At 41.5% G+C, this 16508-nt stretch overlaps 1 protein-coding gene across 1 annotated transcript in view; it reads left to right on the top strand.

The window, feature by feature from the left end:
* RASGRP3 (RAS guanyl releasing protein 3) overlaps positions 1-13942 on the top strand; it is a 61736-nt gene extending 47794 nt beyond the window's left edge. Inside the window, exons 12-18 of the mRNA XM_068185286.1 lie at positions 2418-2534; positions 4740-4855; positions 5609-5756; positions 9239-9275; positions 11714-11839; positions 12339-12703; positions 13208-13942. Coding sequence (XP_068041387.1) covers positions 2418-2534; positions 4740-4855; positions 5609-5756; positions 9239-9275; positions 11714-11839; positions 12339-12703; positions 13208-13216 — 918 coding nt within the window. The 3' untranslated portion in view covers positions 13217-13942. The remainder of the gene's footprint in view (positions 1-2417; positions 2535-4739; positions 4856-5608; positions 5757-9238; positions 9276-11713; positions 11840-12338; positions 12704-13207) is intronic.
* Positions 13943-16508: the final 2566 nt, after the last annotated feature.

Genomic DNA, 16508 nt, shown 5'->3' with positions numbered 1-16508 from the left:
CAGACTATTTGAAGCTTACTTCTCTTTGATGGAGTGCCAAAGCACACAGGCTCTATTGCAGGGGAAAGAATCTGTAGGGTTTTTGTATGTGGAAAAACTTGTCAAAGGCAACGTGACAGCATAGTTAAGTCATTCCAGCTCCTCCTTGATTTATTGTTATATGGGTACCACTCCCATGCAGGTGCACTATAGAGGAAATGCCTCATGCTGCTGCAATCCTTTTCGAGGCAAAAGTGGAGCTGATCTGATAGCATATGAGTCTGCTGTCAACAGGGACTTGAGCAAGACCTTCCCTTTGCTAAAACTGGGAGGAGACCCTTCACTCAGTATAGCAGCCTAAAAAAACTCTGAGGAATGACCACCAAGTAGTATAGCACTTCCTTGTCACAGTGTCCTGCTTTTCCACACCCATTAGCGATCTTCTTGTTGGGAGTTTTCACTAATACAGCTATTATCTAGAGGACAGCTCTGCCTGGCGCAATGATGCCACTAATGACGCACTTAGGTAATTTTTTTGGTTTTCAGTAGAATTCACTTCAGTGCCAAAATACATAGATGTTTGCCAACATCTGAAAATGCTTTCTCAGTCTACAATACCATGGTCCCTGTGCTGGTAAAATAAATGGGAGATTCAGTCTGAATCACCAACTGAATGGCGAGATACAGCATTCTGGAACGTTTAATAAATTCAGCTTGGTAGTCTCTGGACAGCCAGTTAGCACCTTTCCTCATAGGATGCATTTCAAATACAGAAATAAAATCACTGTTGTTCATTTGAGTCTATGAGTGCAATAGAAGAACAAACCATTCCCTTTGGTTAGTGGTCAGTAACATGAGGATTTCATTGCAACTTTTCAAAAAAACATAAAAATTGAATCAGACTTGAAATTAAATAACCCAGAAGGAAGAGGAAGGCTCCAGTGAATCCAGTTTATTTCTGCCACTGTGCACTCAGACCAGCAGAAGTTAAAAGCTCCCTGTGATATCTTGGTAGTCTAGCACCACACTGACAGTTTAATACGGATGCTTTGAGTCCATGCTTTTGGCAGATAGAGCTGGATGTTCAGGTTCACTGTACTTCTTATGAAAATTGAATTTTGTTGATATGGAGGTGTTTTCCTCCCAAACTTACTTGTGCACATTTGTATGGGTCAAAATCTATCAAGGTGCCGATAAAAGCTTTTCTAACACTTAAAAAGGAAAAGCCAAATTAATAAAGCAACCCACTAACAAATCCTTTTTTTCTTTTCCAACCAAACACAGTAAAATATGAACCTGTGACCATTTCTCATCTGGATGTCAAAGTCTACAATACCATTGCTATACAAATGATACACATCTTTACATGTCTTAATTGTCTCCCCTTCAAGTCACACCAATTCAGAGCGAGACAAATGAGACCCAGATTCTTTGCTCATCAACTAACACAGGGGCCTTCTGAGACTGTGGACCCTTTCCCTTCTGATCCAAAACACACTGAATTTTTTCTGCTTGACACTGCTTCACCTGCTAGATGTCCAGTGGCAGATGCAGGGAAAGGCCAGTTTGTCTTGCTAACTAGTTATTTTTGAATCCTTACCTGAAAATATGTTCAGGTTTGTCCTATATTTTCTACTTGAAGAATCTGACCTGCATTCCAAAGCTACTCCCAAAGCACTGTAGTGATGTGGAAAGAGTCAGGTTGTGAAGTCTGTGCATCCAGTGAGCTGTCAGCTACTGTTCTGTCAAGACCAAGACGTTTTTAAAATAAAAGTCTGGCTCGTGTTATCTGCAGAACAAGTCAAAGGTTAGAGCCTTTCTACTCAAGCTGCCTATATGAACCAAGATGTGCATCCTGGCACATCTCAGCTGGAAACCAGCAGGATTGCTGAGCACAATTCTGCCTTGCTTCTGCATCCTGCTGTCTTGCTGGTGCCACACAGAGCAGGAGCACGAATTTATTCAGGTTGAGGCAGTCCCCGGTGTGGCTTCTGCGCGTGGTCCCTCCAGCAGGGAGTTGGGGGCAGACTGTGGTGAACTCCTCAGAGATTTTACTCAGAAGCAAAGCAGTTTTCTGGGCTGACCTATTTCTGGTGCCCATTGTGTTCACAAACCCTGCAAACCCTCTTTCTTTCCCTCTTCCTTCAAGTCTCATTGCTGTTGAACCCTCTGGAGGTGTCAGTGAGGAAAGACTGCTTGGGTTTGCTTCTGACCTCCCTGGGTGGTGGCAGTGTAGCTGCAAGGTGCCATAGAGACCCTGACTGAAGCTGTTAGTGAAGCCCTTTAAAACCCTGCCTGATGTTTTGCTAAGCACATTTTACAGCATGAGTACTCCAGTAGTTTGCCGTTGTAGCTCTGCCATTTTGAGCCGCTTTTACCGGGAAATCACACTTCTTAATTCAGATTTGAAAATCCTTGTGTTCTGATCCATCTCTCAGCAACCTACCTCCCCGACCACCCCCAACAAGCCAGTAGTGCCACTGGAGTGGGCATCTGGAGTGGTACCTAAACCTGACCCTACAGTCATCAACAAGCACATACGGAAACTGGTGGATGTAAGTATGTGGAACATACTACACTGGCCTAAGAGAATGGTAGATCTGATATTTTTGTCATTATAATTAATTTCAAGCCTATAATGAGATTTTTATGGTTGGGGTGAATTTCAGACATACCATAACATATTTGAGCCGTTACTGATATGTTCAGAAATATTTATTTTATTCCTGCAGTCAGCAATGGGACTAGAAAACAGGTTTCTGGGTGCAAAGGAGCAGACTTTCAGAAGCATCCAAAACCTGCCTGCTGTTTAATAGGTTTGTCTAGCAAATATAAATTCAGTGTGCAAAGTTTAGTTTCTACAGCTCTAGCCACACAGTTCATGTCTGGTAACAGACAGCTGAAAACAAAGCAACTCAGAACAAGGTCTCAGACCTTATTGGACCATAGGTCCAATGAACTTTTCTGGAAATTCCATTTCTGATTTTCAGCTTGCCGTTAGTTTACTGTCCAGAGCATGTTATGTATGGTAAAGATAGCGTTGTCTTGGTGTCACTTTAAAAATGCAGACGCGAGGTCATGCAGAATTAGAGCTGGGATCTTCTAGCTCCAGTTTAGAAGGTGATGTGTTGTGCTAGGTAATGTAAACAAAGCTAAACACCTCCAGATTCCTTTGCAGAGACTGAACTTTTCTTTCTGCTTTCTACAAATTAATAAGTATCTCTGAGAGGAACTATTAAATTCTGATTTTGTCTGTGTTACAGATCACTAATTGGGGTCATGTTGTTAAGATAACCTAAACAAACTCTTCAGTTCTCTCACACAGATTTCAAATATATCTTGTAATTTACTTTTTGTACATGCCCTTTTTTAAAAATAGTTTAATTTTTCTTCTAATGTGGGATGCCAGAAATGCACATGCTGTTCCTGAATTCCTTTTGTCAGGGCCATATGTGTTGATAAAAATTACTCCACATCCAAACCTCTCTTTAATAGCTTGTTAAATAGGAAGTCTGTCACAATTCCTTAATCTTTCCAGAATGTGCTGGGTGGGAGTTCATGTTTGTTCCTATAGTTGAGAGAGTTGCAGATCCCCATTCCACAATTTTGGCCTGGTTCAGGACATGTGATTTGAGTTGGACAGAATTAAAACATGGTTTGGAGCTTTTATGGATACACCTTACTAAAAGGCTCACACCACTCTACAACTATTTTCACTTTGCCAGTATTTGTTTTTTACTTGCTGCTTTGAGTTGTACTTTTAGCCATTGCTTTTATTACAAAAAATGTTGAATACTACTTGAGTTTGTGTTTTAGTTCCTTCTTTATGATGTTTTTTTGAGGTCTGCCAGTCATCGGTAACAGTCATTTCATAGAAATGAGTTTCTTCATGTTCTTGCAAAAACAAGGACACTACAGATGCCTTTCAGGAGTCTCAGTATATTAATGTAATGTCTTTCCCAACAACATTTTAATACAATGAAGGAGCCTGTTCTTCACTATGTGCCTCTCAGATAGTCATGTTGACTTTGACACTCATGCTTTTCCCATCAGCATCGCACGTAACTTTAACACCACTTGCACATTTCTGCAAACAGGAAGACAGAATACAGTAACTCCTTAGCAGCTAAGGAGGGCACCTATCACTGTATGTGACCTTTAAATTTTATCCCATGTCTGTTTTTACTTAGTGGTGGACTGGGGTAGGTTGATGGAAGAGAATGGTTGTTAGACACAAATTGCTTATGATTGGGGTGTCAAAATATTAGTAAACAAAATAAATTGAAACAGTACTGTGGCAGAGTAGAGGTGACCACCTAAAAGAAAAATGAAGCCAAAACCATCTGAAATACTCATGGGAAATCTGCTGTTTTTTTTGTTTTATTTCTTCTTTTTTTCATGATTAAAAAGTATACTTAATGAAGCAAAGGGAATATGTCATCACGTGGGGCAGAATTTTAGTGACATTTCCATCAAAGAAGAAATGTAAAGCAAGAATAATTATGTGAAGATGTGTGGAGGATCATCACTAGATAAATGCTGATGTCAAATTTTATTTAAAAATCAGCCATTTTTCCTGTGGGGTCCAATAATATGCATATTGAAATACTAAGGAAAATAAAAGGAATAAAATAGATGGAACAGAGCATTTGAATAGCTGAATAAAACATTAGTTTACATGTAATTATAATGTTGAAGAAGTTGGTATAAACTCAGGATAAGCTAGACAATAATACAATAATTTTTTTCCCCCCCCCAAGTCTGTCTTTAGGAACTACGATCACGACCATGATGGTTATATATCTCAGGAAGACTTTGAGAGTATAGCTGCCAACTTCCCCTTCTTGGACTCTTTCTGTGTGCTGGACAAAGACCAGTAAGCTTGGAAATCTCTTTGTGGTGTTTTTTCCCCTTTTCCTCAATTTTAAAATTCAGAAACTACAAATATTGAAGAAACAGCGGCTTCCAAGTTTCTTGTGCCTGACAAGATTACTGAAAGCCAAATTCTATTATCATTTAAGTTCTTATAGGTTGGAGTCCTGCTTTACCTGGTAATTTAAAAATCATTTATGTAATAGCTTCATGACAAATTCCTGCTGGGACTGAGTCAAAACCCTAGAGTACTGTGAAACTGCAGTGGAGATACTCTATCCAGACCAGGCATCAGACTGATGAAACAAATAAGTTCTGTACAGCACATGGGAAAGGAGTTCTTGTAGCAGATAGGGAGTAACTAATACTCTAGAAGGTATATATAGCATCCATTTCCTAGCCAGTTGGGCTTGATAATTCTTGTTATCCAGAATCTTTTTGACTGTGAAGGCTGGTGGCCAGTCAGAGGCATAACCACTTGCTCTGTGTGAGCAGTAAGTCAAGTTCCTTCATTTAGTGGCTTGGTCTGTGCTCTCATACCACTAACAGGTGAGATAAAAAGGTTCAGTGTTACTGTTTAAAGAAAGATAAGAACCACAAAGGCTGTAAGGTTTGTTTTTTTTTTCCTTCCAGGACTGCTGCAGCTCTTTCAAAGGATGTGCTTTGTGTGCTGCATGCTTTCTGCAATGAGAAAACCCCAAATTTTTCAGTCTTATGAGCAGTGATAGATCTACTCTATTTTTTATTTCCCTTACAGAGATGGTCTTATAAGCAAAGAAGAAATGATGGCTTACTTTCTGAGAGCTAAATCACAGTTTCAGTGTAAAATGGGACCAGGGTTTATTCATAACTTTCAGGAAATGACCTATCTTAAACCAACTTTCTGCGAGCACTGTGCAGGATTTGTAAGTATGATTTTAATAATAGCATATCTTAAAAACAACTTTTAGCCTTTAATGTATATTGAGTGGAACTGGCTCCATACATTGCTAATGTCTCTTGGCCAAATAATATTTCATGGTACAGAAGCACAAAACATTTACTCATGTTGTAGCTGTGCTATCCAGTTTTGATTTAGTGGTTTCTGAAAACTGTCATTTGTAGGAATTTCTGTTGAGGGGGAAAAATACATTAACTAAAGGATGTTAGAGACTATATGAATGGTCTTACTTGGTTTATCTTAAGTTCTTTAATTTGGCTTGATTTCCCATGTAAACAAGCTCAAGGGAAAATAGATGTCTGGAGCAGAGGATGTAGATGAGGCAAAAGCTGTTCTTTCTCAGGAAATTGCACATGGCAACATGTTCATAATTCTCTAAATGGCTGTAACAGCCCTAATTTTCCCTCTATTGAATTAACAGATCTTCTAATTTGGTAAAGAAATCAAAAGTGCTTCCAGTAGTTCTGTATGATAAGAATGTTTAGAATTTATTAGTTGGAGGTTGTTTTTAATTTGCTTTTTCTCTCAGCCATAACTTACCAGATGTCACTTTATTAGACTGCTCTCTACATATCTGGGAAAGGATTCATTTTGTGGACATTTGTGTTGCTTGTAAACCTTCTCTAAGGTTTTCACTTCAAACCAAATGTAGTAAAGTATTACTATGATATAGAGGTTACTTTAATGGACACACTTGGCTGAAATCAAATGTCCACATTTAGACAGCTAAAGCAGTAAGGGCAGAGGGCCATGTCTTCTGCTTGTGTGTGGCTCACATAACAGGCTGTAAACTCAGACCCTGTCCCTGCTCTCCAGAACAGATCTGTCTCTGCACTCGGTGGTAACTTTATTCCATGATCTTTTCCACTAAGCAGTATTTCTTCATGGTTGAAAGTAACAACAGCAGTGTTGCAAAGCGCAAAAATTTGCCTCCTTTCAGACCCGCACTGGCCTTCCTGCTCTAGCCCATGCTCCCATTTGCCACTCACTTCTTTTGCGACGTGTCAGTTTTGTTCAGATGCTTGAAGCCCCTATCGCAACCGCTACCACTGATTAATGCCGCGGGGAAGAAGGAATTCCGCCTATTTCCGCTAGAGCTGCTGGCGGTGACATGGTCAGTGCTGACGTAGGAGCATGCTGGTGGGTCTTGAGCTGACAGCTCCAGCAGACCCGTGGGGCAGGGACAGCCACTGGCCTGAGCCTATTGTTCCAGGCTGCCTCGGGAAGATGTCATTGCATTCGTGACACTCAGTGTGTGTTTGGAAGGCTTCCACAGCAAAGCAAGGCCCAAGGATTGCCCAGAAACATCCTCTCCTGTAGATATTTTTCTCCTGCATCAATTTTCTAATTGGCCATTGTTAGATTTTTCACGTCTCCCTGATTACATCCAGTGCAGGAATGTAAACGAGTAAGGGGTTGTACAGGAAATGGAAATAAGGTCATTTTTCCTGTCAGCTAACTGAAGTCATTGGCATTGTTCTGTGGATGAGTTGGACTGATAGGACAGGAACCAACTACAGAATCTGCTGCATATTTGTTCTGCATTTCAGGGCTGGAAACTCATCCACGGGTGGAAACCTAATTTCAAATTGATGCACTGATTCACAGTCAAAATAATGTGCACCGACCATGCAGCAGGGTGAATTGACATGACAGTGCAATGCACACAATGTTACAAACTTTGAAGGTCAAGCTAAGACCTAATGCCATTAAGCAGCAGAAAGTTGATATGCCCATGGCCAGTCACAGTTCCGTCCCAAAGCTTGAGTTGCACCACACGGCAGGGTAGCCAAGCTAAGCCATCCTGCTAAGCTTTATAACCTGAATTTGCACAGATCCTCTTACCTTGGAGCTGGCTCAAGCCAGTTTTGCAGCAAAGCTGTGTCAGACACACTCAAAGCTTTAGGTCAGAATTCATGACATGACACTTCAGCTAAGCTTCCACTGGGGTGTGTAACCACAACAGTGGTGCCAAATTTGAGTGGGAGGAAGGTACAGAGATAAGAAGGTGAGGAGTGAGGAGAGAGATCTTCAGTAGGAACAGATTAGAGCTTAAATGAAGTAAGTAACAATCCATGTCTCTTAAAGTGATCCTGTAAAAGAGATCTGGGAAAATAGGTCATCTCTGCTTTTTCAAGGGGGACTGGGGTGCTCCCCTGTCACTGCCTGAGCACAGCAACTGCGATCATTGTGCATACATATGGCATTAGCAAGAAAAGAATAAGCCACAGGCCTTCTATGGACCCAGCTCCCACTGTTGTCCTTTCTATTCTTTTGTTCACCATTCTTCTACCTTGTCCAATCAATTTCTGCTCTCTCCAGAGCCCCATTTTTGCTTGCTATTTCTTCTGTGCAGTGTGTGGGGTGGTTTTTATTTCACCCAGAATCTTTCCATTTTGTTTATTTTATTCTTTCCTTTGTATTCTGAATGATCTTCATCTCTTCCTTTTGAACCTTTCTTTAATGACCATATTCACCCCCTGCTCTCTGTGCATGGATACTTATAAATCTGGTGAGGAGACGCACACAGTTTCAGTTGCATGGATGTGCTCACCCTCCCTGGTGAATGAGTCCAGGAAAAATAAACACCAGAGTCCTCAGTTTTTTCCCCTTTATGCTAGAGTTAGAAAACCTGCCCCTTCCTCTCACTGCCTCTCAGGAGTGGAAATGCTTGTTTTTATAATGCCGTGGCTGTAGATACAGTGCTTCTCAGTACATAGAAAACAATTTACTAGGGAGTTTCCCTGTTTCCAAGCAACCCTGCTCATGTGGCAGTGAAAGCTTCCCAAAAGTGGGACTACACACACTGGCCCTTGGATGTTTAACATTTGGTAGTTGCAAGTGCATGTCGACAAGAACAGCTTCTGAGGGAAGGCAAAGATGAAATTTAGTGGCTTTTCTGCCTGTTTCATTCTTCATCTGTTTGGATTGGGGTTTTTTTTTAAGTTGGAAAAGGTAGGTGCACAAATCAGATTGCTATGGCTAGGTGTGCTGGGAACCAGTATGGGAACCAAGAATCTAGTTTTTATCCCCAGTGGTGTTTTCTTCTGCTGTGTTTGAATGTTATGGGTCAGCGATGTATCTGGAGAATGGATGTACACAGGAAATTCTGCAGATAACACAAAGGGAGCCTAGAAGCCGAATATGCTCTGCTGTTTTCACTGAGCTTGATGTGATAGCACATTTTAACCCAATCCTGGAAGAAAAAGTCATCTGTGTCTCTGCTTCTCTGGTAGTCCCATTAATACAAGTAAGTAGCAGAAGTAAGGGAGAAGCCACACAAGTCTTATCACAACTAGAGGGGGAGGTCTGCCTGACAGGAAGGGTGTTAAGAGCAGTTGCATCCTGTTTGTGCTTTTGTAGCCATTGGTACTTCCTCATTGTGACCTTGTTTTCCTTCCAGCTTTCTTTTCTAATTCCTTGACATTCTTTTGTCTTTCTTTGCAGCTCTGGGGTATAATCAAACAAGGCTACAAATGCAAAGGTAAATAAAGATTACAAGAATTTTTTTCAAGCTATGGGTGGTGGGACTTAGAACAAGTTAGTCAACCATACCTTTAACTAAAATGGCATATGTTCAAACACATCCTGCATCTACATTTGGTATTGTCCATGAGCAGTGACTGCTGGCACACTATGAAGTTTCACTGCATTAGAATGCACATTACTACATTAGAATGCAGTAGGAATGCACAGATTCTCTGAGATAAAGGTCCAAAGCAGCCCCTGACTCCATGAGCTGTCACTTTCTACCAGTAAAGACCTTGTAAATTGGAAAACCAAGTATTCTTATCCCAACATGGAGATATCCTGAAATATATCCCCTGAGACTCAGGTCAGGAAAAAGTCTGCTGGCAAACAACAAACTGTTGTTTGTATATCCATGTAGATCCATGTGCCTCTAGTGAAGCCTACATGCATTTTGATAGTGGCTGAGCTAGAAATAGAGACATATTTAATTCCTAGACTGCCCAGCAGATCTCATTGCAAGATCTTCTTCAGACATTCAACTCATAAAAAATGCTAGAGCTCTTACATCCCTCTCCTTTGCCTTCATAAAATAATTTCTTATTAAGCAGGTCAGACCAGAAAGGGCATTACAGTGGTCCTCATTGGCTTTAAAATCCTGGACTTATTTATTTCTCAAGCAGCCCAATTCTTGCTGAAGGGCATTGTTGATTTTCATAGCTGCAGCTACATCTCAGTTATTCAAAGGGGAAGATTCACATTTGTACTCTTTTCACTTAGTCTTACACAGACTCCAAGGAGAAGGATAAAAAATTCACAGTAATTTTTTTTAGGATACACCATACTCCTGTCTCTCTCCAGCCACAAACCTGTCTTCCTCAGAGTGGGATGGGAAAAATGTCCATGGCTAAATCAGCATATGTAATTCAGATATTCCTGATTACTGTCATCTTAGAAGCTTTGAAAGGGCTGGTTGCAGTCTACAGTTTTACTGGTAGGATGAGGAAAGGAAGGTAAAGTTTTGTCACACCAACTTGTAAACTCAATCTGAGATCTGAAAGTTGAGCTTCTGTCCTGCATCACTGCCTGTAGCAGTGGCCCAGTGGAGACTGAGCAAAAGTGGTTTTGTAAAGTCGAAGTTACAGGCAACGAAGCATGAAGGTAGGAGAGCAGAGTTGCTCAGATCCTGCAGTGGTCAACAAGTGTTGGGGTGCCTGCCTTTTGTTGCAGCAGCTACCAACTGCTCTGTGTTCCAGCATCACTGCGGTGTGACACCCATTAGGGATGAACTCTGCCTTTCTCACAGAGCTGTCATCCTCTCTTTGAACACAGCAGGGGGAGGGAGGGAATTCCTCCTTCCAGGCCTGCTGCTTACCCCAGCACTGTGAGTAATGAGATAAAAGTTAGACTGCATGGTCTGCAAGTGACAGAAGGAGTCCTGCACTTCAAGAGAGATCTTTATTGTATCTGAGGGAGTGTGTTACCTTTGAGGCAGAGAAAGCCAGAGCTGGACATGGACTACTGCATTAGTCATATGAACAAGGTGTTGGCAGAAAGCAGAACTCCCACCAGTCATGCCAGCGCTGCTGCCCTGAGCAGAGTGGCTCCTACAGCAGAGCCATAAATGCAGCACCTTGACAATGCTCACCTAGAACAAAATGCTGGGCTAAGGAGCAGCAACAGAGAAATAAGGGAGATGGGAATTTTTAAACAATGGAAAAGAATACAGAGGAGAGCAAGACTGTTTGGGGCACATCCTCCACCCTTCAGACCTTTCTTGCATATAAGATCTATACTCCAGCCACACTTCAGAAAAATGTACCTAGTGATGATGTATCCACAGTGATTTAAATCCCAGCAGAGGCTTGGAGTGCCGGTACTCAAAAAGTCTTTTCTGAGTAGATGATACACTTCCACAGAGCTCATTCATATGCTAATGTTGCTCACTGAGCTACTTAGACTAGTTTTAACCTACAGTAGTCTACACTGACCTCCAGCAGTCCTTCCAGATGCTCAGGGTATGGATGCTCTGGTGTCTTCTAACCAAACCTGTTTACTATAATGAGCCCTGCTAGGCCAAATAAAAGCCAGCCAAATAAATAACCTCCCTCTTGGGGCGACTCATGCAGTAGAACAGGAGTTTTATGTAGGGCATACACAGGATCATATCATTCCACATCTCTTCCTTGAGACGATTTTATGATTAAAATATCATCTTCCCTCTTCTCTTCTGCTGCCATTTTTCTACTAATGGCTGTTACAGAAATGATCAATTTATTTTTGTAATGCACTTCACACCAAATGATCCCTGTCTGTAACACCCTTCACACCTTCTTGTCAAACTTTTTTGTTCCTTCAAAGTCCTTTCTTGGTATCTGCCTGCTAATAGCCCTGAGGGATTACCAGATAGCTGTGGCTTTCCATTTGATGACTTGACAATATCTTTTTTTACAGATTGTGGTGCCAACTGTCACAAGCAATGCAGAGACCTACTTGTGCTGGCTTGCAGGAAATTTTCCAGAGGAACTTCAGTAGGCAGCAACCATGGGTCTCTGCCTAGCAGTCCATCTCTGCCTCCAGGTAAGAGCAGTTTTCCTCCTATTTTAGACCCTTTCTGGAATCCTCTCTAATGGCCAGTGTTCTTGCTGCCATTTTTAATTTTTCCTTTGTATCAACACACAAAGCAACACCTGTCCTTTTTGCTGCACTATGGCTTGTGTTCACTCCTCAAATTACAACATACTTTTCTCCAGTGATGGCCTTAGTGTCTTGTCTAAGGCTCACTATCCTCCTTACTAGCACCCCTATCCCAGCTGAAAATAAATGAAATTATATTTCTGTCACTTAGGAGCAAGGAGACCTAGGGCACAATTCTAGCACTGTCTTACCCCCAAGCATGCAGACGGTGAGGCAATAAGATCTGTGCACACAGTCTCAGAAAGTTTCCAAGCAGCATATGGATATTGATAATTATAGCACTGCCTCATACAAGGGGTTACCTCCCCACTCTCCCCCAGGCTTGTTACCTTTTTGAAAATACCCGAATACTTAAACAAAACAATTCTACCCTCTCTTTCAGTCCAAGATGAAGTATTTGAATTTCCCAGTGTTGCTGCAGAACACCAGGACCTTGATGGTAGAGCTATCACCCTTGTCACTGGGTCTTCGCGGAAAATTTCCGTGCGGCTGCAGCGGGTGACCACCAGCCAAGCAACACAGACAGAACCACTCTGGCATGAGCCAGGTTGGAATGATTCAGGTTCCCATACTTTCCCAAAAATGAAGTCCAAATTCCATGGAAAAGCTGGGAAGAACAAAGGCTTTGCAAAGTGGGAGAATGAAAAGCCGAACATGCAGGCTGATGTAGAGCTAGAAGCCGAGGCCCCACAAGATATACAGGATCACAATGGAACAGAAACTCTCCCAGAAAGACAAGAATCTGAGGTGAGTTCCAGAAGAAGCCAAAACAGTTTAAAATCTGCTACAGTCTGAAGTCTCATAAGGTTATTTGATGGATTCCAGGATGCTTTTTCATTCAAATTTGTCATTGCTTCTTGCACAAGAGTCACTTTCAGAAGAATGCTAAATCATCCATAGATCCCTGTTTTCTACACTGCACTACACGTCTACTATAAAACTCTAACTGGCAGTTTGGGTTCTGGTGTCAGTATGTGCTTTTTAGTAGTTGGGTATTTCTCATTTTGAAAACCATTAAAATAACCTGGTGGATATCTGGCCACCTTCTGTGCTGTTGTACCCTTGCACTGCACAGTTCAGGGCTCCATGAGAGACTCACAACAATTACCATTCCGACAAATACAGGAGTCCAGGCCAGGGTATTGATCTGATGTCTGTTGTTGTCATCCATAAAGTTTATATTTCCAAAGCCTCATGCTTTTATTGACCATCTCCACCAGCATGTAAATGCTTATTTTCTTCTGCTTACAGGATAGCTGATTGCTCACCCTGAAGCACAGAAAACTAAAGATGACAACTACAGCAAGTGTTGATGGACTGTCACAGACCACATTTGGCCATAAGGAGTGTTCCCATACCTCATCCATTTAAACCCAATCATTGCCCTGTTTTCTTAGCTGAAAGGTGTTATAAGGCACTATTTATTTTCTCACGAATAGGCCATTTCAATGAACATTGCACAGCCTCAGCAGAACAGATCTCTGTGCTCAGTATATTCTTTTGTATGACTTCTGTGGAAAGTTCCTCTACATGCCAGTGAGGATATATTCGGCCTTCTTTGAATGCACTGCATCATTTCAGTATGTCTGCCAGCAACAGCAATGGTGAGGACAGAAGCCAAGCATCCAAATTTCAATAACACTCCTTTCCCGAGGCTTATAATGATCATTTAAGGAAAGAAGTAGGTGTGCGTGTTGATTAAATCTCAAACAAAAACCTCTCACAAAGTCCTCCATACTGAAATTCTTTACACACCTGAGGTTTTGAATTTTGGCCGTGTTTACGTTGCTACAGTGAACATATTGGTGGTCAGCACAGTGATATCAGTTCCCAGACTGGGGATCCTTCAGATAGGCAGCAGCTGGCTGAGACTGAAGGAATTCCAAGACACTATGTGTTTTTCTGGTTACACCACAATGGAGAAGGGTCATCTTTGCCAGCACTGATTATGGTAACATTAGCATGCAATAAACACTTCAGTTTTAAGTGTGTGTGTGTGTTTGTGTCTGTGTATATATGTGGATGTGGTACTTTTCTGTGGTTAGAAAGCTGTACATGTTAAGACTAAATGTTCTGAAGAGCAATCTCCAAATCAGCAGATTGCTAAGGTAGGATCTAGCATCTGAATTATAATGGTCTGGTTTGAAATTGCATTTCCCAGAACTGTTAAGTTATTGAAAGAGGACAGTCCTCATCTGGGAAAAGAGAGAAAAACAAAACACCACAAAGCTCAAACCTGAAAAACTGGCATGCATGTTAGTCTTCTTATCCCATCTCCCCACAACAACAGGGGTGGGTGTGTGCATACGTAGCACACGCTCTGATATAACACCCAGTTACAAGATGTCCTACAAAATTAAAGTTATTGCACCCTTCAACATGTTATAAGCCTTCAAGATGAGAGCAATTTCATAGACTTCCCTAACACAAAATTGACAGCTGCACTCCTCTGTGTTAATTTGACTGTAAACTGCACTGGGACTACATGATTCCTGCCCAGGTTTGCATCCTTGCATCCTGAGGTTTGTTTTCCAGCACAACCAGTAGCAATAGTAAATCTGTGGAGATAAAAAAAAAATTTAAAAAATATTCTCTTTACTGGTGTAAACTCAAGAGGAATAAGCACTGGTTTCCAAACTAGGATGAGGGCCAGAAGCACACTTCATTCTTATACTTCTGCAGGCAAAGAACAAGCATTAGCAAAACCATGGTCTTTATCTCCTGTGGCAGGTCAGCTGACGGGTCACAGCCAGCTGACCGCACAGCTACCGTTACAGCTCACGGCTTGCTCACAGTGAAAATGGTGTGGTAGAGAATTTGAATAGAGAAATTTGGTTATGATCCAGGCTGTTGATGGATCTGTTGAGATAAGCCTCTTAATGCTCTATAAATGAAATGTTCACAAGCAACTTCATTCTTAACATCACATAGTTTTGACCAGCATTTAGTCTGTAGACCTCAGCTCATTTCTTGCAGACTTTTAAAAGTTATTTGTAGCTCTTGACTTACTCATCTCATCAACAAATCTCTTGCAAGCCTGGTAGCTTCAGTCAGTTATATACTTACCTCAGCAGCAGTTGCAGATCAAGGACAGTTTGCAGGCTCACACAACTGATGCTGCTAGGCAAAATATTGCAGCCTCCAAGGAGAATCACAAAATAATTAAGGTTGGAAAAGACCTCTAAGATCAGCAAGTCCAACCTTTGACCAATCACCTTGTCAACTAAACTGTGTGACTAAATGCCACATCCAGTTGTTTCTTGAACACTTCCAAGGATGGTGACTCCACCACCTCCCTGGGCAGTCCATTACAATGCTTAACAACCCCAACCATGAAGAAATTCTTCCTGAAATTGAAAAGGAATAGGTGAAAATTTCAAGCACCTGGTACAGCTGGAAACCCTTTGCTACAGGCATTTAAGAAGGGGGAGCACAGAGTGTGTTGTTGGCAGTAAGTGTTCATGGCTGTTGAAAACAAGAAATAGACTGGGTAGAAATGCAGCCATTTTTTCGCACACATACACCCCTCACTGCTAAAAAGGAATAGATTTATCTAAGACAATGTAATCATTTATTTAAAAAAGCATTCACATGCTGTTTAAAGAATGTGGATCTCCTAGTTACAAAACAAGAATATGAGTAGGGAGAGCTGACAGGGCTTGAACAAACATTTTAAGAAGTTGATATGAGCTTTTTTTTTGCTGTGGGGAGACCTGAATATGCAAAATTTAGAAAATATTTTTCTTTTCTTATTTCAAGTGGACATCTTTTTCTGAACAGGGGAAAGACTTTTCTTCACAAAATCAATTTTAGTTCCCCAATCTAGGCAAAGGAACAAAGACTTTCTTGTTTGCTTTCTCTAACTTAAGAAGTTCTTGCCTGATCTGTGTGTCTTTGCTGGTCTTGGTGAAATCCTGCCTGCTAGAAGTACAGCAATTCCAGGAGAGTGTCCAGGAGAAAGTGTGTCATAATGACAAGAATGCTGGATTAATGAAGTACCTAAAGTCAGATACAATCCCAAATGATGCTGGATACTTCCACCCCATCCATTCTCTCCTGTCTCAGGATCTTTTAAAAAACATGGGGGGAGGCTGAGGGATTGTTTAAGAAACAAACTCTCCAAAACACCACACAGCGGAAAGAAAGATTATGTCAAACCTTATTTACAGCTTGATCTGCAAATGCCAAAGAATACAAGCAATAAGAGTAGGTGAAAAATGCAAGTGCTTGGATAGACCCTGTAAGAGATTATTTGGTTGTTTGAGCCAAACCCACTAGGACTTTCTGTGCTTGTTTAAAACCTCCGCAAAGCCTCATGCTGCACATAAGGGAGCTTCAGCTTTGCTTCCAATTTTATGGAGTAGTCCTCAGTGCTTCTCAAGGAGCCAGAGGGACATCTGGCTCCCTCAGAGGGAAATGCAAAGTCAGGTTTGAACCCCAGCTCTCTTCTCTGCTCTAAACATCCCCACAGTCTTGCCTTCCTTTGCCCCCCACCCCCCATCCTTCTCAGCTTTTAGGCTTTAAAAGAATAAACCCAGCTTTACAAAGAAAC

This window comes from Anomalospiza imberbis, chromosome 3 (assembly GCF_031753505.1).
Source record: "Anomalospiza imberbis isolate Cuckoo-Finch-1a 21T00152 chromosome 3, ASM3175350v1, whole genome shotgun sequence".
In the NCBI taxonomy this organism is placed as follows: domain Eukaryota; kingdom Metazoa; phylum Chordata; class Aves; order Passeriformes; family Viduidae; genus Anomalospiza; species Anomalospiza imberbis.
This window is presented reverse-complemented; position numbering and strand designations above follow the sequence as displayed.